The sequence below is a fragment of the Patagioenas fasciata genome, chromosome 8 (assembly GCF_037038585.1).
Source record: "Patagioenas fasciata isolate bPatFas1 chromosome 8, bPatFas1.hap1, whole genome shotgun sequence".
NCBI classification, from domain to species: Eukaryota; Metazoa; Chordata; class Aves; order Columbiformes; family Columbidae; genus Patagioenas; species Patagioenas fasciata.
Genome location: NC_092527.1, coordinates 26,157,043 through 26,184,024, shown reverse-complemented (window position 1 = coordinate 26,184,024; position 26,982 = coordinate 26,157,043). Strand labels below are relative to the sequence as shown.

At 38.5% G+C, this 26,982-nt stretch overlaps 1 protein-coding gene across 2 annotated transcripts; it reads left to right on the top strand.

Annotated features, from left to right (window-relative positions):
• KIF11 (kinesin family member 11) lies at positions 1–26,300 on the top strand. Of its 2 annotated transcripts, none has more exons than XM_071812007.1 (22): positions 1–166; positions 11,411–11,543; positions 11,669–11,766; positions 11,845–11,923; positions 12,262–12,447; positions 12,534–12,658; positions 14,573–14,663; positions 14,956–15,198; positions 15,311–15,406; positions 16,089–16,177; positions 16,732–16,819; positions 17,567–17,755; positions 18,913–19,120; positions 19,393–19,565; positions 19,850–19,972; positions 20,963–21,121; positions 21,521–21,660; positions 22,259–22,538; positions 23,564–23,786; positions 24,034–24,188; positions 24,499–24,615; positions 25,290–26,300. In XM_071812007.1, exons 2-22 carry the CDS (start codon positions 11,541–11,543, stop codon positions 25,413–25,415), a joined length of 2,991 nt encoding a protein of 996 aa, XP_071668108.1. In that variant the 5' UTR covers positions 1–166; positions 11,411–11,540; the 3' UTR covers positions 25,416–26,300. The 2 variants fall into 2 exon arrangements, with proteins under 2 accessions (XP_071668108.1, XP_065699401.1); XM_065843329.2 differs by lacking the exon at positions 1–166 and adding an exon at positions 8,014–8,247.
• The last annotated feature ends 682 nt before the right edge of the window (positions 26,301–26,982 follow it).

Here is a 26,982-nt window from a genome sequence, read left to right as displayed (position 1 = left end):
GGGGCCGCGGCGGGAAGGGCAGCTAGGCGGCCCCGCCGGTGTCCCGGCCGCGGGGCTAGGTTGCGCCAGCGGAGGGACCGTGGTGCGGTCGGGCGCGGAGGGAGCGGCTCGCCCGCTTCCTGGTCGCTGGGCTCCGCGTCCCTGCCGGCGAAAGCCAAGACAAAAGGTAATTAGACGCCTCGTAATTTGAGTAATGCGGGTGCGGTGCGTACCCGAGTGGCAGAGATTTCAGATTCCCCAGTGCAGCGGGTGTCAAAATCTTCTCTCTCCTTGGGGCGAGAATTCCCCCTGCGGGAGCCTCACTCACCCACCTGCCGCAGGGGGCTGCGGCACCGCGGCCGCGCTGCCTCGGACACAGGGCTCTCCTCGCAGGATGGGTTGACGAGGTGTAAATGCTGCATAAGGTTGAATTTCTGTCAAAACTCCATGTATTTGGTTCTCTGGGGAGATTTCTCTGTGAGAGAGTTGTGCTTGTGACTGGCTGCTTTAATTCTTTTCCAGGAAACAAAGCACTGTTTGCAGTCCTAGTAATGTGATTTCTTCAGATGTATCTATTTTTCTATGTCTTATTTCTCAAACCTTAAGCAGAAAAAAAAAAAAGTACTACATTTAATGCCTGATTTTAGTCCAGGGAGATATCATCTCAAGCTTCCTCACTGCTTGCCTTTTTTTATAGGGGGTGTCTCACAGCTGGAAGTTCACAGAATCCTCCTCCTGTCATAAAAAGGTAGAAAGATGCAACCTGACATGTCAGCCAAGGTTATCTCTTTACCCAAAAATGAGACTGAAGATGTATCGGAAGAAGCTTTAAACTAGTCACCTTTGGTCAAATGAGCTTTTAGAAATGGCAGCTCCCTAGTCCATATGGTCAACAAAATCTGTCAGGGAACTGAGGTTGACATTCAGCTGTTGCTTTCCACTGAGGTCTGTGCTGCTATAGAGACGCTCTTACCAGTACCTGAGCTACCCAGTTTAGAGCATTTCTGTCTACATCAATTGCACCCACGCTTCTGGCCTCAGTTTAGACACAGACCTGTCTCTCAAGTTAACTAATCCTGGTTGGAGCAAGGCAGTTGGTAGTTTTCACCTAAATTAACTGGCTGGATTTAGAACTGTGTGGGAGCCTAATTTTAACACAGTATGTTAATGCCTATGAAAATGGATATCTTTGTCCTGATAAGATTCTAGTTCGAGGCAGTCTGTCATGTTTTGTTTTGTTTTCCGTTTTCTAATGTATGTATAAGTCAAGACCAGGCCGGAGGGAAGTAGGACAGGATAAATAGTGAGATCTTAAATCTTACTTCTGCCCTATTGCCTGTGCATCAGAGAAGGTAATACCGCTGTGTCTGACAGCTCACTGCCAGATGGGTGCCTCTTAGTGATCTGTCTCCTTGCTCTCTGAAGCAACTGGAGGATTAAGAGGTGGTAAAGTTGCTCACTTAAATTAGATGTATAGTAGAAATGCTTCTGCCTTTATTGTTAACAAAAGTTGTAGGTATGTTGTATCAGTTATCATGTGGAGGTAAAAGCTACAGAAGTATGCAGAGTTTCAGGCAGTTTATTCCTTTATCAGGTCCTGACAGAGTTTGCTAGCCTAATGTAGTGGAATGTATATATTTAGCTAATACTGACCTTATGTGTATTTAGCTGCTCTGATAAATCCTGCCTTTCCCTATAGATCTTGCCTAGGATATACATGGGACAATCCTGGGAGAGCAAAGTAGACTGCAGCAGGAAAACTCGAGTGGTCTGCTAATAGTTGCATCTAAAGCAAGTGCTTCTGCTTCTGTAGTTGTGATGAAAGATCGCATGTCCTCATGCATCTAATATAGCTATTGCAGCAGAGGTGTGCAATAGAGGTCACGCCTACTGTACTTTACACCCATTTTATCCACAGTAAGCTTATTTAGCAGCTGTTCAATGGCACTGATGTTTATTCAGAGCAGATTGTGTTCTTATAATCTAACCCCTCTCTGTTTCAGTTTATACTAGCCAAAATTACACTCATCCAGTATTTTGGATATCTTTTCCATGTTTTAAAGACATTTTTATAATGACACCATCAGCAAAAGTAAAGAGGACCTTCAGTAAATTTGTTTCTCGGTGTAGTCCAGCAACTAAGATTTCCCCATGAAACTTTAATTGCTCGTAGACCATTTGTGCTTTTAGTCCTGTTTTCTTCATCTGCCCTTGTGTAAAAACAGGTGTGGTCCAAAAGATCAAATGAATTTAAGTGTGATTTATAGTAAGTGTGTGAATTATTCCAAACTTCCCATGAGGAAGCTTTACAGAGTAGCAGTATGGAGCTGCATCTTCAGGATATGTGATGTAACTGTACAGTGCAGGGAAAGTGATCCTCAAAGTAGGCAAGTTACAAGTAATTTAGAATAAAACCAGTATTTTATATTATTCTTGAAAAGCAAGCAGCAGCAAATGTAAAACTCTAAGTACAGTCTTGATATGCTTCTAATGGAAGCATATTTTTGCACCTAGCTAAAATTCTGGATTAAATTTGAACTGTAATTGTATATAAAATGGCTTTGTAGCAAGCTGGCCTCAGGCTGAAAAAAGCATAGCTTATGATGGTTATTTCCACTCCAAAATAAATTGTGGCCATTTCATAACAAGGCATATATGAAAAAAGATAACCTGTTGACTGCTCTTAGTATGAAAACACTGACTTAATTACATTTTAAAACATTCAAGTCAAAAGATAATGAGAAACCAAGGAGACATTTCCTGTTGACTTCAGTGGGTCCTGTGAAGTCTAGATGTTTCCAGTTTTCCCATTCATTGTTCCATTTCTTTTTATGTAAAGGATGTCATCCAGCTGCATGCCTTAACTGAAAATAGGTAAGTGTATGGAAAATTATTAGCTTTACTCTGAGCTGATTACACAAATGCATACACCCCTGCTATTATTATGGTGACCATAACTATAAAAAGATGTAGAAGTGCTAACATCTGTGTCTGTGTTAAACAGTGATCTGGCACACGGGCAGAAAAAAAGATGTCCTTTATTCTGTCTGTTTTCCTTGATTAGTTGAAACCAATTTGGGTTTTCATCATCATGATGATAGAATACCAGATTGGAAGGGACCACAAGGATCATCTGGTCCAACCTTCCTGGGCAGAAGCACAGTCTAGATGAGATGGCCCAGCACCCTGTCCAGCTGAATCTTAAAAAGTGTCCAATGCTGGGGAATCCACCACTTCCCTGGGAAGATTATTCTAATCACAAATTTTTCTCATTGTGAAAAATTTCCTTCTTGTGTCCAATCAGAATCTCCCCGGGAGTAGCTTGTACCCATTGGCCCCTGTCTTTTCCATGTGATGCCTTGCAAAAGGGGGGACTCCATATTCTTTGTAGCCACCCTTTAAATAGTGGGACATGGTGATAAGGTCTCCTCTCACCTGCTTTTCTCAAGGCTGAACAAACCCAGTTCTCTCAACCTTTCCTCATATGGCAGCTTCCCAGTCCTTTGATCATCTGTCGAGGGTTAGGATTGCGGGGTGACAATCAAACCCTGGCAGATGTATTGTTAACCTCCTCTCCCCCCCTCACTTCCCCCTTTTGTCCCTCCCTCTCCCCCCTTCCTACTCAGGACGGGCGATCGGGAGGGAAAGAAGGACAGAGAGAAGAGAGTTGGAAAAGTTAAAGATGTTTTACTAATGCTACTAATAAGAATAGAGAAAATAATACAAAATATACAAAACCAATCTTGTAAGTCTCAGCAACTGCAGAGCCAGCACCCAAAGTCCTGGATTAGACTCTGTAGCCAACCGGAGCTGGATTCAGTCTGTCACTAGGCCTCAGTTCGCAGGGACGACCAGCAAGGTCCTCTCCTAAAGTCAGCCATGAGGAAAAAAGGGAAAAAGGCAAAAGGGAAAAGGGAAAAAGGCAAAAGGGAAAAGGGAAAAGGGCCGAGATCCTCGTGATCTCCCACTTTTATATGAAGTATTCACGTGAATGGAATGTTATACACCGTTGGTCAGTCTCTCGATCACCAGTTTCTCGTTGCCCCTCTCGCGAGATGTCCATCCGTGCTTATCAATAAGTTTGCATTCCATTGCTAGGTTTAACCAAAACATGTGTCGGGTTCTCCAGGAAAATGCAGCTAATATGAAGGCTTTAGCTGACAGGCAAAAATTCGCTAAAAGAGAAACTTGTTTTTTAACAAAACCAGGACATCATCTTTGTGGCCCTTCTCTGTACTCTCTCCAGCCTGTCTGCATCTTTTTTTATAGCAGGGACCAAAACAACACAGTGTTCAAGGTGTGGCCTGACAAGCATTGAGTCCTTAATTTTTAACAAAAAGGTAGTTATTGTATCTTTTATTTTTAACAGTGAAATCGTTATCCTGTTACTTTGACTGAAGGAGAACCCTGTCCTCAGCTGAGAATAGACCAGTACAGTGTTTGTGCAAGTCCTTATTGTTTAATTTTCTGTATGTGGACATGACAGAGTTTAGAATATTACTGGTCAACTGAACAGACTGTTCAAAGGCTAGAAATTGCTCTATGTGTATCTGAGGTGCAGGTTAACTCCCCTTTAATGTGAATATGCAATTAATAAATTCTTCCTGTGTCACTGGTAATACTGAACAATATTAAACTCTCCACATGTTCAATACAGCTCATACCCTGTGTAGCATCTTAGTAATCAAAACAAGTGTTACTAAGCCTTGAAGAAGTCTCACTCAAACTTGTAATTTGTATTAATTATATCTCTCCGTTATTATAACCTTTCTTAATTCTTATCTAATCATGTTTAGTGTCAACAATTTTTACTATTTGTCAGGACTTCATACCTATAATTATCCAGGTCATCTGATAGAAATCCTAGGAAAACACTGCCTTTTTTTTGAGACATGCATAGTCTCTGAATATCCCTATGATAGAATGACTTCTTGTTGGCAAGCTTTAGTGAAAGATTATCCTTTTTGATCAGTAAGTGGGGATTAGTAATATCTACTGAAGTCGTTACATTGGCAGTTGTGGGTATTACATAATCTATTTTCCTCTAATGTTTTTGTCTCCCTTAAATAAAAATAGAATCTATTTGTCATAGATGATGTATGTGCCTTCTTAAAGGTTATTCTCCCAATCACTATTAAGACTATCCTAAGTATTCTTGTTTCTTTTTGATTGTATTTATTTTTATTGCTTGTGAAATGCTAGTTCCCTGTTACTCAGTTTGTGTTTATACTATAGTAGTATCTGTAGGCTCTACCTAGTCTAAGAAAATGTATGACCTATGCTATAAATTGACCTTGTAAAACAGAGCTGCAGCTACTAAACTGCATGCATTTTTTAAACTAACTTGATTACCAGAAATATATGTTTTCCACTTAGCACAGCTATGGAGAAGGTAGCTATCAGCCAGATTCAACTCCTTTTGCTTAAATACGTGTCTGAATGAGCTCTTATTTTCTTCTGTGTTTGTGAGAGATACGTTTATATTGTGAGCAAAATTCTGACTAATGCAAATTAAGCTTTCATACTAGAAAATAATAAACAGGCAGAAATGGGAAGAAAAGACTTCTGGTGTTCCAATGCTGCATTCTTTTTTATGATCTCTATGAAGGCATATAGAGCAAAAGGTAAAGATTCATTATATTCACATACCCACATTTGACTTTTCAGTCTGTCAGTCGCTCCTACACAATTGTCTATACGAATTATTTTTGTTCTTAGCACGTATGGAATACAGAAGGCAAATAAGAATAAGGGTGGTCTCAGTATGTTTGCAATAGATATCACTTTTATCTTAAATTAGTTTTCTCACTTGGTTAAATTTTCACTTAAATGAAACAAAACACATTATTGTAATTTTTTTACTGTTTCATTATAGGAAAAAAAATAGCATGTCTAAATAGTACCAACCCACCAAACTCATTTTAGTTGGAAAGTTAAGCTCTAGAAAATACAGATTCCTTACACGTCTGTGTGTATAAATATTAAGTGCTTTGTTACAAGTTTTTTCTACAGAATCATTGCCTTATTTCTAGGTTTGAGGCCAAAAGGTTAAAAATTGATGAAGGGCAGTAATTCTTCTGGCAGTTACTAACTTCCAAATGTCTGTCCTTGCAAAGCAGTTTTCTTTTCATTGTGGTATATTTATATGCTGTGTATACTTTAAGATTGTATTGTTTTCAGTGGCAGGCAAGCAGTAAAGTCTTACAAGGAGCAAAGAAAAAATACTCGCTCAGAAAGACTGGAAATAAAAATTGTTATTAATCACTGTAAAGATTTCACAGTTCTTATCCTGTCTCATCATCAGTCTGTATTTAGAAAGGCAGACAAATGTGTTGAATGTTGATGTTTTCTAAACCCATTTCTGCTCATAGCAGCCTAGGAACCCAACACTTCATGTCCTTCTCTATAAATTAATGTGTGTATTTCTCAGGTCCTATTATTTATGCCTAGTATAAGATTGATTGGCTCTGACATAGTTTTAACTTTTGAGAGAAATGGTAGAGGAGCATAATGTGATGCTGCTTCATGTCACTGTCAGAAAAATTACCACAAACCTTATGGCTTAGGATTCATCTGTTATTACCTTTAATAATAAACTCATGGAGGAGGTTTAAGTTTCAAAGCAGCCAATTTTAAAAAAGAGGAAAGAGAAGGAGCAGAAGCTGCAAAAATTAGAGATGGGTAATCTTAATTTCAGCAACTGGGAAGGCCCTAGAACAAGCACAAAACACTGTAGGCCATAACACATAGATAACAGTATGAGTGTAGGAGCCAGTACAGGTCTGTTGTAACTGGTCTGACATGCTTTGTTCTCATCTTCTCTAACATCTGCTTCTTCCCGTCTGCCCACAAGACCTGTTGTCCTGTGATAGATCTCCTCCTAGCGAAGCTTTTAATACCATCTCAAACATCTCAAAGGAAGCTCTCACACAAAAGCTAGGGTGACATTAATTAAACTGCTAGTGAGAGGATGCAAACTTGTACTTCCTGAGTAGTTGACATGATCTAGTTTCAAAATAAAAGGAAGGATGAGGTACACCCTGCAGAGTTTTGTCTTTAGCCTTTAACTATTTTCATTCTGACATAGGATTTTCCCAATAATGTAGCAGGCAATACCAGCCCGTAAACACGTTGAAAGTTAGCTGTGCAGTTCAGAGTGGTGGTGACGAACTGCGCTGGGGACCAGCCCGAGTTCAAGCAGGCACGGAGGCAACACAGCAGAGCTCCGCGGGCATGGCTGGGGGCAGAAGCTGCCTGGCCCGGCAGTGGCCGTGGGGACAGCGAGGTGCCCGGCCGGGAATGAGGACGCTGCGCTCTGTCGCGCCAGCAGCAACACGGTGCTTTTAAACGGGCCCGGTAACGCTACCAGCCGCCAACCGCCCGGCGCTGCATGGCTTGCTTCTTCGAGGCTGAACGTGACGTTTAAAGAAAACGTGGGATAACGGGAGAGCCAGTGGGGACAGAAGAAAGGACGGCCGGGGGCTCGAGTTGTGACGAAAGATTGCAAGGATGACGTGCATCTCGGAGAAAGATGACCGAAGTGAGCAGTTCGGATGCCCTCACAAACACGGGTGTCCAGCGGCAGCTGCAAAGAGGCCGGAGTTTCCCCGCTGCCCCCTCGTGAGCGCGCGTGGTACTGGTGGCAAAAAACAGCTGTGCAGCACGTTCGAATTGGACGTCAGATAGAACGCCACCGCAGTGCGGGGGAGCAGCTCAGAAGCCGTAACGCAAATGCACGCCCCGCCGGTCCCGGACCGCGGGGTGCCGCTTCCATCCCGCCACCCGCTCGGTCTCTTCATGGTGTCGGTGCGCTGCCGTGGGCGCGCTAGGGCGGGGCGGGGCGGGGCGGAGCTGTGCAGCACTGTGCTGCCGGGAAGTATCCCGTCCGCCGGCGCTCGGTCACGTGACAGCGACCGGCTCGGCACGGCAGCTCCCAGCATGCCTTGCGCTCGGGGCGGCACCGCCGCAGCCGTCGTGCGCTTGTGTCACCGCTAGAATTTGAAAATCAGTCCCGTGGTGCTCCGCGGGCTCCCGCTGATTGGCCGGGCGGGGGGGCGGTGCGTGGTTCGAAGTCGGCGGCAGAGCGCGCGCCCCCGGCCGGTTGGCTCGAGCCCCGGGCGCCCCGGAGTAACGCGGTCAGCGTTTCGCCTCTCTCCCCCCAGCAGTTTTCGCGCCCGGGCCCGCCATGGCTTCCTTCACCTTCCAGGGCAGTGGTGGCTCTAAGAAGGAGGAGAAGGGCAAGAACATCCAGGTGGTGGTGCGATGCAGGTAGGCGCGGCGGTCTTCTTTTCCCTCCCCGGGCAAGCGTTGGCGGTAAGCCCGCAGCAGGGGCCTGCGGGGAGCCGGTGAACCCGGCCTCCTGAGCCCCCCTGGGACTACGGTCTGAAGCGTTTGCTGCGCTGTCCCTCGGGGGTCCCGGTGTGCCCGGCCAGCGCGGGCCGCCCTTGTGTGGCAGGCTGACGGGGCGCCGTGCAGTCTGCGGCTCTGCTCCTCAGAGCCATGATGGATGACCGAACTGCGGGATGTTTCTCCCAGTGTCTCGTTATTGAAGAGCTCTCTGTGACACCCAGACGGTGCTCGTCACTGCGTTTTAAAATGCCCGTCGGAGGCATTAATTGTACGTGTGGCGGGCCCGGTAGCCGGCAGAGATAATCGGCACTTCCGCTGGATTAACGCTGCTGTGAATAATCTCTTACGGTTTAAAAAGGCAGAAAGTTGCAACTTCCTAATTTGATTCACCCAGTATGAAGCTATGTAGGAAGGTTAAGAAGGGCTGGATGGGTTAGTATGGTTGATATCAATTCAAGGGACTAAAATAACGGAACCGAATTTTTTTCTTCTGTGGGAAGCTGCTACGATTTAACAGCTCATAAAATTTTTGCTGCACTTATCAGTCTTTTATATAACTTTACTAATGCAGACTATTTGAATTCAGACTAAAAGGTATCGAGGGGTTGAGGGAGCTTTACCTCTTATGTAATAATGACAAACTACCTTGATTTATATGATAATTTTTTTTTTTTAATATGTTGTGACAGGTTTCAGGTACCATCAAATTAGGTTATCGTCATAATTTTGGAGTGACTTTAAAGACTTCTTCACTGATACTGAGTCTTAAATGTTCTTAGAGTGTTGCTTGTTAAAATTGTAGTACTGCTCATGGTTAAGAGTCGTGTTCAAAAAGGCCTTTGGAAGGCTTTTTTTGAGCCAGAACGGCAGTTGTTAGGTTACATATTATTATTACTAGTATGTTTTGCAATCATTATATCCTCATGCTTGGAAGTTCTACCTTTACAGATGCACAATGAAAACAGAAATTAAAATGCATTTTTCTCTTATTTTTGCAACGCAATTAAAAAGCTGCTGAAGCAGATGTTATGAGATTGGTGAAAGTGTTGATGTAAGACGAGTCTATTGCAAACAAAGGATAATGTTACTCAAGCAATGGAGTTTAAAACACTGTCAAGAGTAATAATTTTCTTTTTCATCTGATTAATTTCAACTGTTCTGGAATAGCCTCACTGTGTATCACTGTAGATTTTAATTAAATACAATGCTCAATATGATAGTAGCATCGGTATTGTTTTGCTTTTGTTGCAATTCGTAGACCGAGTCCTACATCAAGATTTAGTCTCTAATCTATAAAAAACTTTATAGCTCACCTTTGCTCTTGCCTCTTGTACAGCTTTTCTTTTAAATAGAACTTCAGTGTGTTTCAGCTAGTAAGTGGTCCTTCTACCTTTTTCTTCTACATCAGTTAGGTTCTACTTCTCTTACAGATAGGTAGACAGATGCAGTTGTCTTAATTTACTTCCAAAACTTGATGTGTCTGAGCTTATCACAAACCTTGTCAAGCAACACATTCACTATGCTTTTGTAAATATTAATTCAGAAACTCAGAATGCATGCATTAATATTGTTAATAATGCATGTTAATACGCTTCATACCAAACAGGATGAACCTGTGATCAAATGTCACCATGGCATGCCAGGTTGCTGCTTGCCTAGTGGTGCATGGTGATCATCTGCATGAATGTTCCAGCCTGGATTAATTGTTTCTCTAGCCTCCCACTTGCAGGATATCATATTGTAATGCTTTTGACTGGTTCACTGTTATGTTATTGCAGAGTAGAATATATTCATTGTTCAGCCTCCTGCTATTTTAAAAGTTGCAAAACCAGAGCTGTAACTTGCCTCTGTGAACAAGATTTTAGTGATCTTCTGTTTTCACCAGTCTTACACCGATGTGTGTAGTGGTCTGTTCAGAATCTAACACTTCATCCTCAGTGTTATGTTGAGGAAGAAATGTTAACCACAAGAGTCAGGAAACTCAAGATACTGTGCACTTGTGGTTTTGTTTGTTTTTTGGGTTGTTTTTTTGTTTGTTTTTTAAAACATTCTAGTTTAAAGATACAGCATCTGAAGTGCCTCTACTATCAAAATATTTTAAAGATTACTGAGGTTGTAGAAGTTCTGTTTTCAAGTTGACTGTTCAGGTCAGCTCTACAGGTAGCATAAACATTCAGTGCAGTAGCACTACTAAATGAGTGATAAAATAGAATTTCATTCTTTTAATTTTCAGCCTGTGGTGATTTCTGTCCTTTTTTTGGATAAATTGTTGCAAGTGTCCCTTTAAGGAAAATTTTGTGCACCAGATTTAGTTTAACTTAGTGATGAAACAAAATGCTTTCTTAAATGCTTATTACACCTTTATTAAACTTTGCTTAAAGCTCAGAATAAAAAGGTATGTGGACTTTTTTCCCAAAAAAAAAAAAAAATCTGATGTTCTAATCTGTTTTATGAAATTATATTCACAATTCACAAATTCTGTTCAAATGCATCGGCATTATAAATGTTATGGTATTGCTGTCTACTGTTCCGCTATTAGTAGGGTCTTTTAGTATTTCTGGTGCTTTAGATCGTTGTGTCATCAGTGCGAGATATAGGCTTCATCATCTGTATAAGCGAAAAATAAAGACTTTTTAAAGTTTATTATTTGATTCACTGTTAATTTTCATGTATAAGTTTTTCCTTTTTTTAAGACTCTTATTTATACAACTATTTGGTACATTTAATCTTCCACCCCTCTGCCATTAAACAACACTTTCTTATGCAAGTTAGCTGTGTGCTCATCTAAATTATATCAAAAGAGTTTATAGACTTGTTAAAAAATACATGTGTAAAGAAACTAAAAGCTATAGATACTTGGTTTGTCCCACAGTGGGTAGAAGAAGAAACAAGGTCTGGAAACTGCCAAATTGTGTCAGCTTTTCCTTAAACAATTATTAAACAAATTAAGTTAAAAGCTTTATGTTCCTTTTACCCAATTCACTATCCTGGATGTTTGAACTGAGTGATGTTACTGCTTTGTCAGTTTATGTTCTTGTTAGCAAATACATCAACCCAATATTCTTAACTCCTGTCTTTTTAGGCCTTTTAATGCCTCAGAACGTAAAGCAAGCTCCTATGCTGTTGTAGACTGCGATCAGACAAGAAAGGAAGTCAGTGTCCGCACTGGAGGAGTGACAGATAAGACATCAAGGAAGACTTACACATTCGATATGGTAACTGCTTGTCAAGTTCTAGAAACAAGCTAATACATTTTTTCTAATATGATCTGAGAACTGTACTGGGTGATGCTATGCATTACTGTACAGATAAATGGGATATGTTTTCTGTGCCTCAACAGGTTTTTGGAGCTCATGCAAAGCAGATTGATGTGTACCGGAGTGTTGTGTGTCCCATTTTGGATGAAGTTATTATGGGTTACAATTGTACAGTGTTTGCGTAAGTAAGCAATAATTATTATTAGGAAATTTTATTTGGCTTTTAGTTTGTTTACATTTTAGTTTTTTATTCTCACAGTTATGGCCAAACTGGTACTGGTAAGACCTTCACAATGGAAGGAGAGCGGTCACCCAATGAAGAATACACTTGGGAAGAGGTATGTTTTTCACTCCTGAGGTTTCTCTTATTTGTACTATAATTCAAAATGAGAAATTGCAGGAGGCTGAAGAAAACCAAAAGTTGATGCCTTTCAAATCTGCAGTTGACTTTCCTTATATGTTTGCAAATTAACAAATGGTCTCATTCACTTATATGAAAATCAAACTTTGCATCTTGAACGCACTATACAAATCTTTGTGATCTCTATATGGAAGGTTATCTTTGTCCAAGGTATTCTTGCTTATATCAAATCAGACTATTTAGCTGAAATTCTACCTCCACCCCCAAATCTGTTTCAGTACCTTTATGAATTAAATATTTCACTTTAATTTATAGGATCCACTAGCAGGTATAATACCCCGTACATTGCATCAAATATTTGAAAAGCTGTCGGAGAATGGTACTGAATTTTCGGTTAAAGTCTCTCTTTTGGAAATCTATAATGAGGAGCTTTTTGATCTTCTGAATCCCACTTCTGATGTTGGAGAAAGACTGCAGATGTTTGATGACCCTCGAAACAAGGTTAGTGCCATCTTTCAAAATTTGTTATCTCAAGGCTTTCACAATTGTTGAAATATGTATAATAACTATGCATTTTTTTCTGACAGAGGGGTGTAATTATTAAAGGCTTGGAAGAAATAACTGTACATAACAAAAATGAAGTCTACCAAATCCTGGAAAGGGGTGCAGCAAAAAGAACAACTGCAGCTACTTACATGAATGCATATTCCAGGTACACACATTTTGTCTTGTTCTAGTTTTATTAGACAGGACCTTACTGAAGTACAAGTACTGAAGTACAAGATGTTGAAGCTAGAGCAAACCTGGCATGATCTTGAGATTGTGTATCGCAGTTCAGATTGCCAAATGTGGGTTAGAAAGCCATAGTTAGAACTTCTTCCTTATCACATCCTCTAGGGTGATATATTGCAATAGGTGTATGAAGGGACGTTATAAAATCTGAACTAGTTTCATCTTGCAAGAGGGCAAGCTGTTTCTCTCTGCATGTATGTTTGTTTGTTTACATAAGCTTTGCAGCTCGTTTAGAGTTTGCTTGCTTTGTTATGAATGCAGTGCCTAGTTGGAACACTAGCCGTGGAATTCCACCTAGTTGTAGCTGAGATATAAGTAGAAGAATCACAGAATTGCAGAATCAGCTGGGTTGGAGAAGACCTCAGAGATCATCAAGTCCAACCCTTGGTCCGACTCCAGTCCATTTACTAGATCATGGCACTAAGTGCCATGTCCAATCTCAGTTTAAAAACCTCCAGGGACGGTGAGTCCAGCACCTCCCTGGGCAGGCCATTCCAATGCCTGATCACTCTCTCTGTAAAGAATTTCTTTCTAATATCCAGTCTAAATTTCCCCTGGCAGAGTTTAAGCCCATGCCCCCTTGTCCTACTGCTAACTGTTCTTAATCTGGCATCTAGAGTATTGTAATGTAATTATAACTCAAAGTTAGGAAGTTAACTTTTTGAAAGCTTTCTATGTCTATGGAAACGAAAGCAGTCTAAGAGATATGTTACTGAAATGTGCATGGACTAGCATGAGATAAATATTCTCTTCAGTAGTTATTATGCTTCTTCAAAAAGAAGGCTGTAGTTCTTTCAAGTTTAGAAGCTGTTTAGATAATGCGCCTGTATTAGGGAGGTGGGTTGTCTTTGTTCTAGCTGTTATGGCTGGTTGGGTTTTTTTCCAGTCCTGTTTACTAAATAAATATTTGGTGTCCGTGTCTCAAGTGTCCTTTCCTCTTGTCACCAGCAGTAGAAAATGGTATACTAGAATTTGTTACCAAAGTTTTAATTTCAAAATACTGCTAAGATCTGTTTTTTTACAGGTCAACACAAGACCCTGTTTTCAAAGCCCAGCTTCTAAAAACTTGTAAACAGAATTGTGGAAGTTGGGAATAAGATTGAGGGATTTTTTTTTTAGTTTTATTTATGTATGGTAATGCAGGCTACTAGAATCTAGTAGAGACACCTTGATCAAAAATATCGTTATTACTGATTTCTTATTCTTGAATTTTCTACAATAGGAAACTGACATATATAGAAACTTATTAAAGGAATAAGCTCAAGCTAAAATAATCTTAAAATGTAGTACTGTTTTGAATAAAAGCTGAACTTCTGTAATTTTAATATGGGATTCAGCTACTTGCAGATTTTTTTAGCCTGAATAAAGAAAATTAAATTTCTTAATCTCACATTCTGTAAAACTCTTCTTAGTATATTGGAAAAAAAAACAAAGAAACAAACCAAAAAAAAAAAAAAAAAAAACCAACCAAACAAAAAAAAACCAAACACCAAACTCTACAAGCCAGTTTTCTTGATGTGTCTGTGAGTTGAGAACACACAAATGTAAATAAAAACCAAGTATTTCTCTTGGTTTTATTTGAAATAAGATAAAATTTGCCAGGCAAATGTCATCTGATTGTTTCATCACTGTTTTAAGTACCATATTTATAGGTATACACACAAAAGTATACTTGGTAGAAGAACTTTGTGTGTTGAAAATGTCTGAGTCCAAATTGATGAACCAAATGTATTCTCTAAGAAGAGCGTGAGTACCCAACTCGCAGCAGTGTTGTGAAGCAAGCAGATCATTTGGCTTTAATGGAATGTCTGTCTGAAACTGAATTCTTTTATAGCCGTTCCCACTCTGTGTTTTCAATTACCATCCATATGAAAGAAACAACAGTAGATGGAGAAGAACTTGTTAAAATTGGGAAGCTAAACTTGGTAAGTATTTGAATGAAATTTAATTGATGACTTTCTTAAAGTAATGAAGTGGAGTAATTTAACCATATGCTCTTGAGAATCTAAGGTGGGATTTATTTATTTATTTATTGTCTTTCATAAAGTAATATGAACTATATTTGTCACTCTGAGAAATGTCTGTCCCATTTGTCAACCCAGTGTCTCCTGAACAACTCGTAAGCCAGTTAATGTGTGTTGTGTTCTGCAACACTATGGGGCAAGCCTTCTTCAGGGTGACTGGGGACAGAAACATCTCCTTCCTCTTGTCTTTCAGGTTGATCTTGCAGGAAGTGAAAACATTGGTCGTTCTGGTGCAGTCGACAAAAGAGCTCGTGAAGCTGGAAATATCAACCAGTCTCTTCTGACACTAGGAAGAGTTATTACGGCTCTGGTAGAAAGAGCCCCACATATTCCATACAGGGAATCTAAACTCACAAGAATCCTTCAAGACTCTCTTGGGGGACGAACAAAAACATCAATAATTGCCACAGTTTCTCCTGCATCTATAAATCTTGAGGTAAATTTAAGTCTGAAGATCTGTTTCTAAAATAGGTATTATATTTTGCTAATAATACAAATAATGTGAGTTAACTCCTCAACTTGACCTAGGGTACATCTGTTTGTCACAGGAAACATTGAGTACACTGGAATATGCCCACAGAGCAAAAAATATAATGAACAAGCCTGAAATTAATCAGAAGCTAACAAAAAAAGCTCTTATTAAGGTAAGCTAGACATATCTTCACAGATCAAGTTACAGGCTAGGTTTGACTCTGTTAACATAGGTTTTGCTGTGCGGGAATTGCGAAGTTGCGCTGAAGCCATAACTAGTAGCATTGCTTTTCTGAGGTGATTTTAATCACTGAACTGATGCTTTCAAACTAAACTGCTCCACTGCTACAGCATTAGTCACTTTGCAGAGGCTGAAACTTGCAAAGACGGAAGCTGGGTAGAGGGCTGTTGCTACTAGCTGTGACTCTGAGTATGGATTACATGTTTAGAAGTTAGTGGAGAATCACTAAAGAACACTGGATATTTTTTTTGTGGAATTGCTGTTTTATCAGCTTCATTACCTAGAAAGGGCCCAAATTAAAGTGAACTTGTCATTAAGTATCAATGAAGAGCCAATATAAAGTAACTGAGTGCTACTAAAGAGGCTGTGATTCCCATTGTGAGCTGTTATATGATGCCAAGTATGATTCAAATGAGAGGTTTCAATGCTCTACATGTATCCAATGGTATAAATTTACATGGTGCTATACTCGACTTACTTGGAACAGAAGTGCTTTGCTCTTGTGTTTATGCAAAGCTTCCGTAGAGCACTATATTTGTCAAGTATCTGTTAAGCTAAATCTTGAAAGCAAAGTAGAAATCTCCAGGTTTACATGTGATTGTTTATTTATGCAGGAATATACTGAAGAAATTGAGCGCCTGAAGCGCGATCTTGCTGCCACACGAGAAAAAAATGGAGTCTATATTTCCCTTGAAAATTATGAGTATGTCTTCACAATTTCTATAAAATGACTGACAACAAATTTCAGATATTTGTACCCGTCCTTGTACCAAAATGCTTTCAGATCCATTTTCACACCAGAAAACTGAAAACTGTCTGGAGAATTTACCTGACTGGTCAACTTGCTCTTCAGAAATTATTATACAGATAGAAGCTTAAAGAGTAGATTTACACTGAGGACTTTATTTATATGTGGAACTTACTATAAGTATAGTCAGGATGCAGACTGACCTCATGCAGTGTTTCTTTCAGTGGAAGCTCATAGAGGAGAGCAAATTTGATATAGTTTACTTCACTTTGTAAGAGGGCTAGTTTACACGAAGTTTAAAATGGAAAATTATCTTAAATCCTTTCTGCATTAAGTGAAAATTACCTGCTTTTTAGACAGAAGTTAGAAATATTTATTTTTCAAAATTACTAAGTATGTAGTATAAAAACAATAGATAGTCTTGAAATTAGCTCTTATTTGACTAACTTATTTCTTTGTTTTTGGTGTTGTGTTTTATTGTTTGGCTTTTTTTTTAATCCTTGCTTGAGAGCCCTTAATGGAAAGCTGACGGTTCAGGAAGAACAAATTGTAGAATACATTGACAAAATCAGTGTCATGGAGGAAGAAGTGAAAAGAGTAAGTGACATTTCTCAACTGTGGCTTAAATCTACCAAAAAATTAGAGAGATTTTTGAGGAAGGAGGAAAAAGTTTGAGCAAAGAACAGTGTGAAGAGTTTTTGTTCTTAAAATTCCCTAATTAGTCAAAAGTGGAAGCTCGCTAATCCTTGAAGTTATCCTTTCAAGTTGCAAGATGTAAAAATTTTTTTAAAAGCTGCTTTAGTGTCTACTACTTTGCCTTTAGTTTGTTTGGGTTTTCAGCAAAAATCTGGTTGTAAAATGGTTATCTCAGTTGACAGATACCTATTTCTGAGCAAAGAATGAGGGAGAGAGCAGAGGCTGTGAGTTCCCATTAACAAATTACACAGAAAATGGGAGCTTCCTCCTTAAAAGACATGCAGAAATTAATTTGCTGCAATATGTAACTACTCTGTGTTATCAGCTTTACCGAGTTTCCATTCTGTTTGCTTAGGTTTGTTTAGTGGGATTTTTGACTTGTGCTCTAACAGTTGTTTTGTCATGTGGTTTGAGCAGGGGAGCAAGGGATTATTACAGTGGAAGTGGTGTTGATTTGCTCTTTTCAGTAAATATAGAGACTATACAAATCTATAGTCTAGGTTTAAGACCTCTGAACCTTACAGCTGAAACTACATTGGTAGATGACAACTTGCCTTTTGGTGTTTGGCATAATTTGAGAGATGTGAAGTGGGACTGTTGAACTTGCAAAAAGCAGTGTTGCCTACTGATGTTTATCTTCCACTTTAGATCACTGAGCTATTCACAGTTAATAAAAATGAACTTGAACAATGTAAAATAGATCTGCAAATCAAGGAGAAAGAACTGGAAGAAACACAGAAAGATCTGCAAGAAACCAAGGTTCATCTGGCTGAAGAAGAATATGTGGTTTCAGTCTTGGAAAACACGGAACAAAAACTTCATGGCACAGCTAGCAAGGTTGTCACAGTTCTTGCACCTGACTGGAATAGTAGCTTCCCATGTTCAGGAGTTTCATGGGCTGTTAAAGGAAATCATTGTTGCTAAAACATGATGTGAGAGTAACAAAACCTGATTTTAAGATGGAAAGCTAGGATTCTCTCTCTATAAATTATATTAGGATGAAAAGTACTACTTAAGGTTGCAGGACTCTCACTGTGGTAATATTGGCAGTTGACTGCTAAAGACACTGGTTGGTCTGGAGGTAACTTTTCCTCAGGCCAGTTTGTCATGAGAGTTCCAGCGTTTTGCAGAATCTGTTGTCATGAGTTTTGCAGAACAAGTAGTGTTCTTTACTAGAAGCTTATGGCTGGCCTTACAGAAGAGTAAGTTATATATAACTGAGGTAGAAAAACAGCAGAATCTTTGCAGAGGTGTGTGGACTAATTTACACTCACTGAGTGAATAATAGAAACTGTTGCCCTGTCACCTCTATATTGTAGGGTAAAGGTTTGTACTTGTAGGTTGGTCATGATTATCAAAACAGGCTTGACGTAGGGAGATAAAATGAGTGTCCTGCTATTTGAACAGCAAAGAGATGAAACTTGTGTCTTTAATCAACAGGGAAATTTATTTCTACTCAGATTCCTGTAACACTGGGAGGGCACGCCTATTTTTTTTTGCATGGGAGTTGTGGAATGTTTGTGTGAGAGAAACAGGTACGGAAATTGTTTACACTGACTGCAAAACCAAGAATCCGCTATACGTTCAAATTCTGAATTGTTTATCACAGAACTAGTACTGGAAATCTCTTGCTTGAGTACTGTTGAAGAATATATTTACTGGTAAATCTTTCAGAAAAAGTTGAACTGCTCAGGAGTTTTTTTCAGTTACTATTCTTTGATAAATGATAATTCCTTAAATTCTGAGGATGCCCTTTATTAATGCCTTAATTTCAAAGTTAGAATAAGGTTTCTCTGTTAGGTAACTTTTTCCTGTGTTCTAAGACTGTAAATGACATAACACCAGGATTAAGAACAGTTGTAATTTGATGTAAAGGGAAACACCTGTCTTTCTAGGGAGATAGCTTCTCCTTTAACTCAGAACTACAGTAGCTTTTGGTTGTATAATATATGCTTGACTTCTTTAAAGACTAAAATATCTTTTAAAAATTATAGTTACTTAGTACAGTTGAAGAAACTACAAAAGATGTATCTGGTCTCCATGCAAAACTGGACCGTAAGAAGGCTGTCGATCAACACAATGCTATCATCCAAAATACATTTGCAGGACAAATGAATGTTTTGTTCAGCAAAATACAAGATTCAGTTAGTGAAAACAGTTTGAAGCAGCGACAGATGTTGACATCTTACACAAATTTTATAGGTGAGTGTAAGACCTGTGTCAGTGTGTCATTCTGAATTTTTTCAACAATAGTATAAAAACCTGCTTTCTAAAACAGATCTGTTGAAGTCTAAGAGACTTTATTTTTACGTAATGGAATAATTACAGTTGCACCAATAATAATGATGTATCTGGGGTGATCAACATCTTCCCTGTGCTGTAAGAGGCAATAAGGTGATGAGGAATAAAAAAGTGCCTATCTTATAGTGAAAATTTAAAAAGAAAAATTTAATGCTTCTTGATTTCTTTTGTAGGTGAACTCCTGTCTACCAGTTCTTCAGCAGCTAATATTATTGCATCAGTTGTATCAGCATCTTTTGCCTCTGTTAAAGAATTGGTGTCTACTGAAGTTTCTCACGTGTCTGAAAAAATAACACAACATGAGAATCTGTCACTTGATTGTAAAGCTGTGCTGCTGAGATTAATTGTTAGTAAATTTACATTACTTAAGTATATGAAAATGAGTATATGTTCTCAATCAAAAGGGCTTCTGTCAATATTCTGATGCTCTCTGTCTCTGCTTCAGCCTTTGGCCATTATTATGTCCTTCTCTACTTCCCCTCCCATGTCACCACCACAAGCTGTAATGTGCTATATAACAAATACTGTAATAGCAAAATATATGGATATGTATATGGATAGCTTCTTACAAAAGTAGATGAAGGAAGAGTTATATCCTGTTTTACTTGTTTTCTTACCTCTTTTTCCTAGGAGGAGCACACATCTGGATTAGGCAGAGCATTAAATAGCTTAACACCAATGGTAGAATTTGTATTGGGTCTAAACTGTCAGTTTCAGAATAATATGAAGAAATATTCTGCTGTGGCTGACAAGGTAATGCACATGACTTGTCTATTTACCTTGTGCTTTCCTATTTCATTTAATATACAGAAAACCCTTTGGTGGTTTTGCTGCAGTGTCAGAGCATTTCAGCTTCTCGTTCTGGCCTTCTCTATTCTGTCCCATGAGTTCTACCTTTTAGGTCTTTCTTTCAGACTTCTGTTCCACTACTGAATGCCTGGTGTACTTTGTTACCTTGTTACCTATATTGGCACAACTGCTCACATAAGTGCAACAGAAAAATGGTATAGTGTGGAAGCTTGAAGCTTTATGTTACAAATACTTGATAATATCTTTAATATGGTCTTTTTTTTTTTTTTTTAATCTGAAATAACCAACTTAGACAAGTCTTATCACCTTCAGTTTCTCCTGCTGTCATACCAAACTTTCTCCTGGGGAATGTGATGCTGTATCTTGTTAACAATAAGTGCAGACAACAGCACACTTAAAAAAAGTCCTTAGATTCCATTTTTAGTTCTGGTCTATCTCATAATGTTTATGTAGAACTTCAGCCTCACTCTTCCATTCCTTTTTTTCTATTTTGTCAAAAATGAGCCTTTGTTGCTGATGAACTGTTGCTCTGACTGAAAAAATTTCCACTTCTGTCAATTACAACTCATGTGAAATCAACTCCCCTTGTCTAGATGCTTTTTATTGGTTTTCAGACTTAGACAGCAAACAACCCATGGCTTTGCCAGCTCTTGCTTCTTGCTCTTGTCTTAACCAAGTACCTTGTCTGTGTCTTCCTATTTTTTCTACCTTCCATGCCAAATTTTGTTTTTGGAAAAGCCCACACCAAGTTCTAGTCCATAGCCTCAGGTTACTCTCAGTGTTGTTTTCCCCTTTTTATGTACGATACTTTATTAGTGCCTTTTTACAATGTCTTTGGGGTAGAGTTGATTTCTATAGAAATTATGCAATAGAAAAGTATACAGTTCTCACCTAAAGACAAATCTCTAACTTTATTTAAAACTCTTTTCAAAGATGGAGAGTCATAATAAGGAGATGGATACATTCTTTGGAGATCTTTCTCTCGCTCTGAAAAATTTACAGGAAGAAACAGCTAGTGTTTTTGCTCAGCTTCAGCATGATTGTGAGAATTTAAAAGAAGAAATGGAAATGACAAGGCTTGCACATGCGAAGGTATCCTTAGAGTAAGATGAAATCCCAACACAAATTGTGATTGCTTGCCTTGATTTAAACTCTTTGTAGCAGTAAACCATTGTGTTTGTATCAGAAGAAATGTTAGGACAATACATTGATCTTAATTCTTCTCAGCCTTTGTTGGTCTGCTCTAAGAAGCTTATGTAGGAAAGTAATGAAAACAATTTTACCCTGGCTCTAAACATGTCCAGTATATGTGCCTTTATGTATATTTCCAAAAGCAAAGTGCCTGTATGTTCTCTACACAAAAATTGTACCTTCAGCTTTAGAACAACAGAGGTCTTATTTGCTGCATTTCTAATAGAGGCATTCAAGAACCCTTTAAGAATGATTTTAAAGTGTAGAATAACAGTGAAATGTATGACATTTTTCTTATAGAGCACAGCTGAATTAATGTCCTCACTGCAAAGCCAGCTTGACCTGTTTGCTCAGGAGACTCAGAAGAACTTAAATAATGTACTTGCAAAAAATGGGAGCTTGAAGACCACCATCACTGCTGTGCAAGAAAATGTTCACCTGTAAGGAGCAGATTACTTTTGGTGTATACTGATGCAAGATAAAACTATGTATGAAGAGGACCGCAAAATTAGATGCTCTTCATATCTATATGCATATAAAGTCTTCTGGACAAGTCGTGTGTTAGAGCTGAGTTCTGCCAGAGAATGTAGAGCATAGTTCACCTTTCCCCAGAGTAAAAGGTAGCTCTGCAAGGCTTTTCCTCAAACTTGTCTCATGAGCATATTGCAGATAAGAGACCATGGTTTTGGGGGCAGTGTGCTGATGAACAGCCTTCAGTATGGCTGGACTTAAGAACTTCATACCATAAAGTCATAACTTGAAGTATAATAGTGTATCTATTGCAGCATGCTTCATTCAGTTGCAGGCCAGATACCTATGGTCGTGCCAAAGCTGGTTGTTTGGTTGTTTCAGGGGATTTAACGAATCTACTACTTTGAGTGCTGCCATTGGTGAATTTACTAAATAGAGCAACAACTTTATAATTACCTGGTTTGATAGAACTCCATTAATTCACTGTTTCTGGTCTTGAATATTTCTAAATGTAGAATGTGTTAACATCCACCTATCAATCTCTGAACTGTTAAAAATATATTGCAGGAAAACAACAGACCTAGTCAGCAGTACAACTTCGAATCACAGCAAATTTACTGCCTCTCTGGATAATGTCTCTCAAGAACTCAGGATCATAAATGCTGAAAACAAGATGATGCTGGAAAAATCCACTGACCACTGTCAACAGCTTCTCAGCAATCTTAAAAATGTATCTCAGGATACTGATAAATGGGGTGAATTTACAGCTGGTCAGATAGTCGACTTTACCAATCAGCAGCTATTGTCCTTCAGTTATGAGAAAGAGCAACTACAGTGTCTAGAAAAGGTACCTATAGTCATTTGTAGCCTAATACAACATTTTCATACAACCTTTGACAGTAGAATTTGTAGGGGAAAGAAGTTTTCACAGTCAGAACTGGATTGTGGGGTTTTTTGATCTTTGACTCATATCACTCAGCTTAAATAGATGCAGTTAGAAGCTTAATTTAAGAGGAAGACTTTGAACTTGAAGTGCAAATGATCTGAAAATACGATGTCTTAATTGATCCCATGCAGCTAACTTTAATTTGTGATTTGGAGTTTTTGCATGTCATTGGTATATATCTCTAATTCTAGAGCTTTATTTGCCAGTAATGTCTCTGGTAGATTTGCACAGTGATCAAATATAGACTATATTCTGGAGGATGCAGATGACTTTATTGGTCAGAGGGATTAATGTTATGAGAGAAAGCATTTCTTTTAGGTATTTTTTCTACTACTTCTGACCTCTTATCTGAGAATTTCTCTAATTTTAATTTCCATCACAAATGTCACATCTCCCCCTTCTTGTTTTGTTGTTATAATAGGTAATGAAATAGACAAATCCAACATTTTACTGACTTCTAGAAAGAAAAACCTAAGTGTTAAAAGCTTTTGCGGTCTCAAGACACCCCTGTATCTCTTATACCTACTCAACACTTCAGGACTTCAATTCTAATGTGAATGGCTAAATATGTTTTCCTTTTCTCCTACAAATGCATAAAGCTTCTAGTGCTTGTAGGATTTTCACCTGAATGTCCTAATTCTGTGCAGGGTTTGGCACAGAAGCATGAAGAGTCTGATCTGAACCAGATGGCATCACCTTTATTCTTATGAGTAGCTTTCTAAAATGATCATACTTTCTAAGAAACTGACTCTCTGCTGAAGATAGTTCTCAAAATGAGTGTAAACCTGGCACTGAAACTTTTCATTTTGACATCTGTCAGTCGTTTCATTCCAGGTCATGTCACTGATTGTGCACTGCAACTTAGAAAAGAGGCCATAACCCGAACTTCGCTGTTAATTTGATGGTTTTGTTTGTTTTGTTTTCAGAAAAATGAAAACAACTGTGATAAAGCAATAGCTGAAGTTGTTGACCATATCAATAGACAAAAGGCTGTTGAGGAGAAGGTACTAAATGACCTCCTTGACCAGGTGAAGGTTGATCAGGAGATACTTGGGGAGCAGAAGCTTGCCCTTAATGAGGAAGCACAGCGTGGACTGACTCAAGTTAATTGTTTCCTGCAAGAGGACCTTAAAGTCGATATTCCAACAGGTATTTAAAGTAGGTTGGGGCATAATGGTCTTACAGAATGCAATCTGAAGTTGCAGAGTTTATGAGTGAAGGTTAATGGAGACAGAACTAGTAGCCTTGCACCTCCTTTAAGGTGCATGCAAAGAACAATGGTTCGAACAAGGCATGATTTCTGTATTGAGTTAATGTAAAATTGAGGATCTGTAATTAAAGCAATTGCTGAAAGTGTTTACAGTGCCTTTCATTAGTTGTACAATCTTCATTGAAGGGACAACTCCACAGAGAAGAGACTACTTCTACCCAGTCACACTTGTGAGAACAGAACCCCGGGAAATTTTACTGGAGCAATTAAGGCAAAAGCAATTAAAAGTTGATGCTATGCTAAACAGTATGACAAAGGAGGTGGAGGATAATGCAGATCAGGTATGTATATGAATGGCAAATGAGATTCTTCAGTGAAGTTTTCATATCTTCAGGAGGGTTGTTTTTTTTTTATGCCACTGTGAAGAGTTGAGAAGAACCCTGGAGCTGTTGAAGTCTTTGTGTTTCACAGGGCACTTGGAGTCACGTGTGCTAAGCTTTTGACAAAAATAAGACATTAATAATTTAGATACTTTCATTTCCATTTGTCAAAAATGGAAGCGCCATGTCTTTTATAGATCTGATCATGCTTATTACATTCACCTAGGAAATTCAGACACTAAGTATACTTTTCTGAAAACTTCTATTTTAGGACCAGTTGGAAGAGGAGGAGGGGTTGCAAGAATCCAATGAAAGCTTTGCTAGTGACAGATCCTTAGTGGATACAAATATATGCTGCCATGCAAATGGTGGTATTCCCTTTTTTCAGGTAAATTCCTCAGATATTTCAAACAACTGTGTATTTAAGACTGAAGAAAAATTATTGTTCCATGATAGTACTGTAGTCTAAAATCACCTGTCATCTAGTGCAGTCTCAACTTTTTAAAATCCCATAAAATATACCTCGTTAAACTTGAGCTAAAATAACAGCAGATAAAATAATACAATTTTCTGACAAGCTGGACAGACAGCAGAAAACTCCACAGCAAATAATCCTGCATGAAAAAAATAGTCATAATTTACTTGACATAAACACATGTGTTTTAATGGAGAAGTTGAAATTAGATGTGGAGTATTTTCTTTAGAGGTCAGACAGAAGTATTAGCATTCCTGATTCTTCACCAATTTGTTTTAATTATTATTTTCTTTCTTTTGACCTTCTTCCTCTACTACTGTATCAGGGTAAAGCCCTGATAATATTAGTCTTCGGTTTGGTTGGGGTGAGGGGGAGGTTGTGTTTACTTGTTATAGATACCTTAAAAGTAGCTGCTGAACTTTTAGATGTCTACGATAAATTTCTTTAGTAAATACAATATTAGGAACCTTTTTCAGGAGTTCTACCAACTTTTTTTTCTGCTGCATTGTATATTGAGAAGGTAGTCTTTAATTTCGTTGTGTTTTCTAAACATGGATCATTTATTGGGCATTTTCTTTAAATCCCAGCACAAAAGGAGTCACAAAAAGGATAAAGAGAACAGATCTGCAGCTACAGTGGAGAAGAACAAAATAGAGGATATGACCGAATCACTTCTTCCCAAATCTAAGCCTCCTCTAAGATCACTGAACTAAGATAACCTGGGTTTAAATACTTATGTCTGATTGTCTATTGAGCCATAACTTTCTTTGGTTTTTCTCCATCTCTGTATATACTGATACATTGATGCAAATTTGGATCAAAATATTGACCTGCGTGATGTCCTGCCTTTATCCAATGTTTGTATGCTGTAGCTTGCAAAAATGTTAACTTTTTAAAAAAAAAAAAAAAAAAAAAAAAAACCTGCAGATTATGGTGCTATATGGCTATATGTTAGAGTTTTATGTTGTCATATAAGAGATCCTTTTCTGTTTCTCAGTAGATTTAAAACAGCAGAAAGGGATGTGGAAAAATGCTTTGACAGCCTTATTAACTACCATTTTATTTTTTTTAATTAGCTGTAAATAAGTTCCGGTTTTGTACCTACTTTTTAGTCTGATTCCTGTTTCTATGAAGTAAATAGTTGTCTTTTGACTGGGATACTTCAAATAAATCATTGATACGTGGAAAACAAATGTATAAGTACCTCCCACAAAAAAGCTTACATATGACTTTCATTTTATTACCAGATTAAATTTAGCTAAAACATTAGCAGCTATGTCATAAGTCTTGTGCTGTCAGGAAAGGATGCTTCCCTCCCTTGTCTTGTAACAGGCAACAGCTTTATTTCAGTGCCTCTTTAGTGTATGAAAGCTAGTCTCAACTACTGGGTTTGGGTGGGTGGTTTTGGTTTTGTTTGTTTTGAACCCCATGGTTCTTATCTTCCTCTTAACCTGCAGCTGTGGTGTGTTGGCTTATGTATTGTAAACTGCCAGCATTTCTTTTAACATGTAGATGCTTCACATTAGAGTTGCATTTGTAAACTAGTCTGCATGTTTTAATGTTGTATAATAACAGTAAATTTCCAGTAATTGACAGTAGCATCTGACCAGCTGTTCTTTTCATGCTGCTTACCTGAGAATTTGAAGAAAACTTCAAGCAATGATGTGCTAAAACAGTAGATGAATAGGATTATGATGAAAGTGGGGAGAGACACTAGAAGACAGCCTTAATTTACATTGAAGCACCATTTTTAGCTAATTGTCAAAATATGACTGAGAAGATTGTTCATTTTCCTATATCTAGGTTCCTATAACTTTTTGACTATTTGTCTTTGAGCAAATATGACAACGAGGAATACTCTGGACACCATTCAGACAGAACACTGCAGTCCTGCGGATAGATAGGAAAACATAATTTGAAATATGCCCTTGCACTGATTCTCTGAACTCTCTAGCATGAGACACACCATTAATCAGTTGTTTGTCTAAACACCTGTCTTGCCTCTTATCCCTTTTCTTTTGTCTCTGTGGGCAAAGCTAATTCCTTTTTCTTAACAGCCTGATATAAGGGAAAGCATTAATTACCTTTCAAATTTATAAGATGTGGTGAGGTTTCTTTTTGTTGTTTTATGGAGGTGTTATGGTATCTTGGGTACCTAGTTTATACACCAAATCTTTCTGTTGTTTTATGGGACTTGAAACACTGCAAGCTGCAGGACTGTCTTCAGAGAATGGTGTATTGTGAAATTCTGGCACCAGAAATTTTATGGATATAAGAACT

Bases quoted from the DNA above. Each gene is read 5' to 3' on its own strand.
- KIF11 (XM_065843329.2), top strand. From the start codon at position 8,165: ATGGCTTCCTTCACCTTCCAGGGCAGTGGTGGCTCTAAGAAGGAGGAG. The intron at 15,407-16,088 runs GTAAGCTAGACA...TTATTTATGCAG, and splicing joins CAAAAAAAGCTCTTATTAAG to GAATATACTGAAGAAATTGA. The intron at 21,661-22,258 runs GTAAGGAGCAGA...AATATATTGCAG, and splicing joins GTGCAAGAAAATGTTCACCT to GAAAACAACAGACCTAGTCA.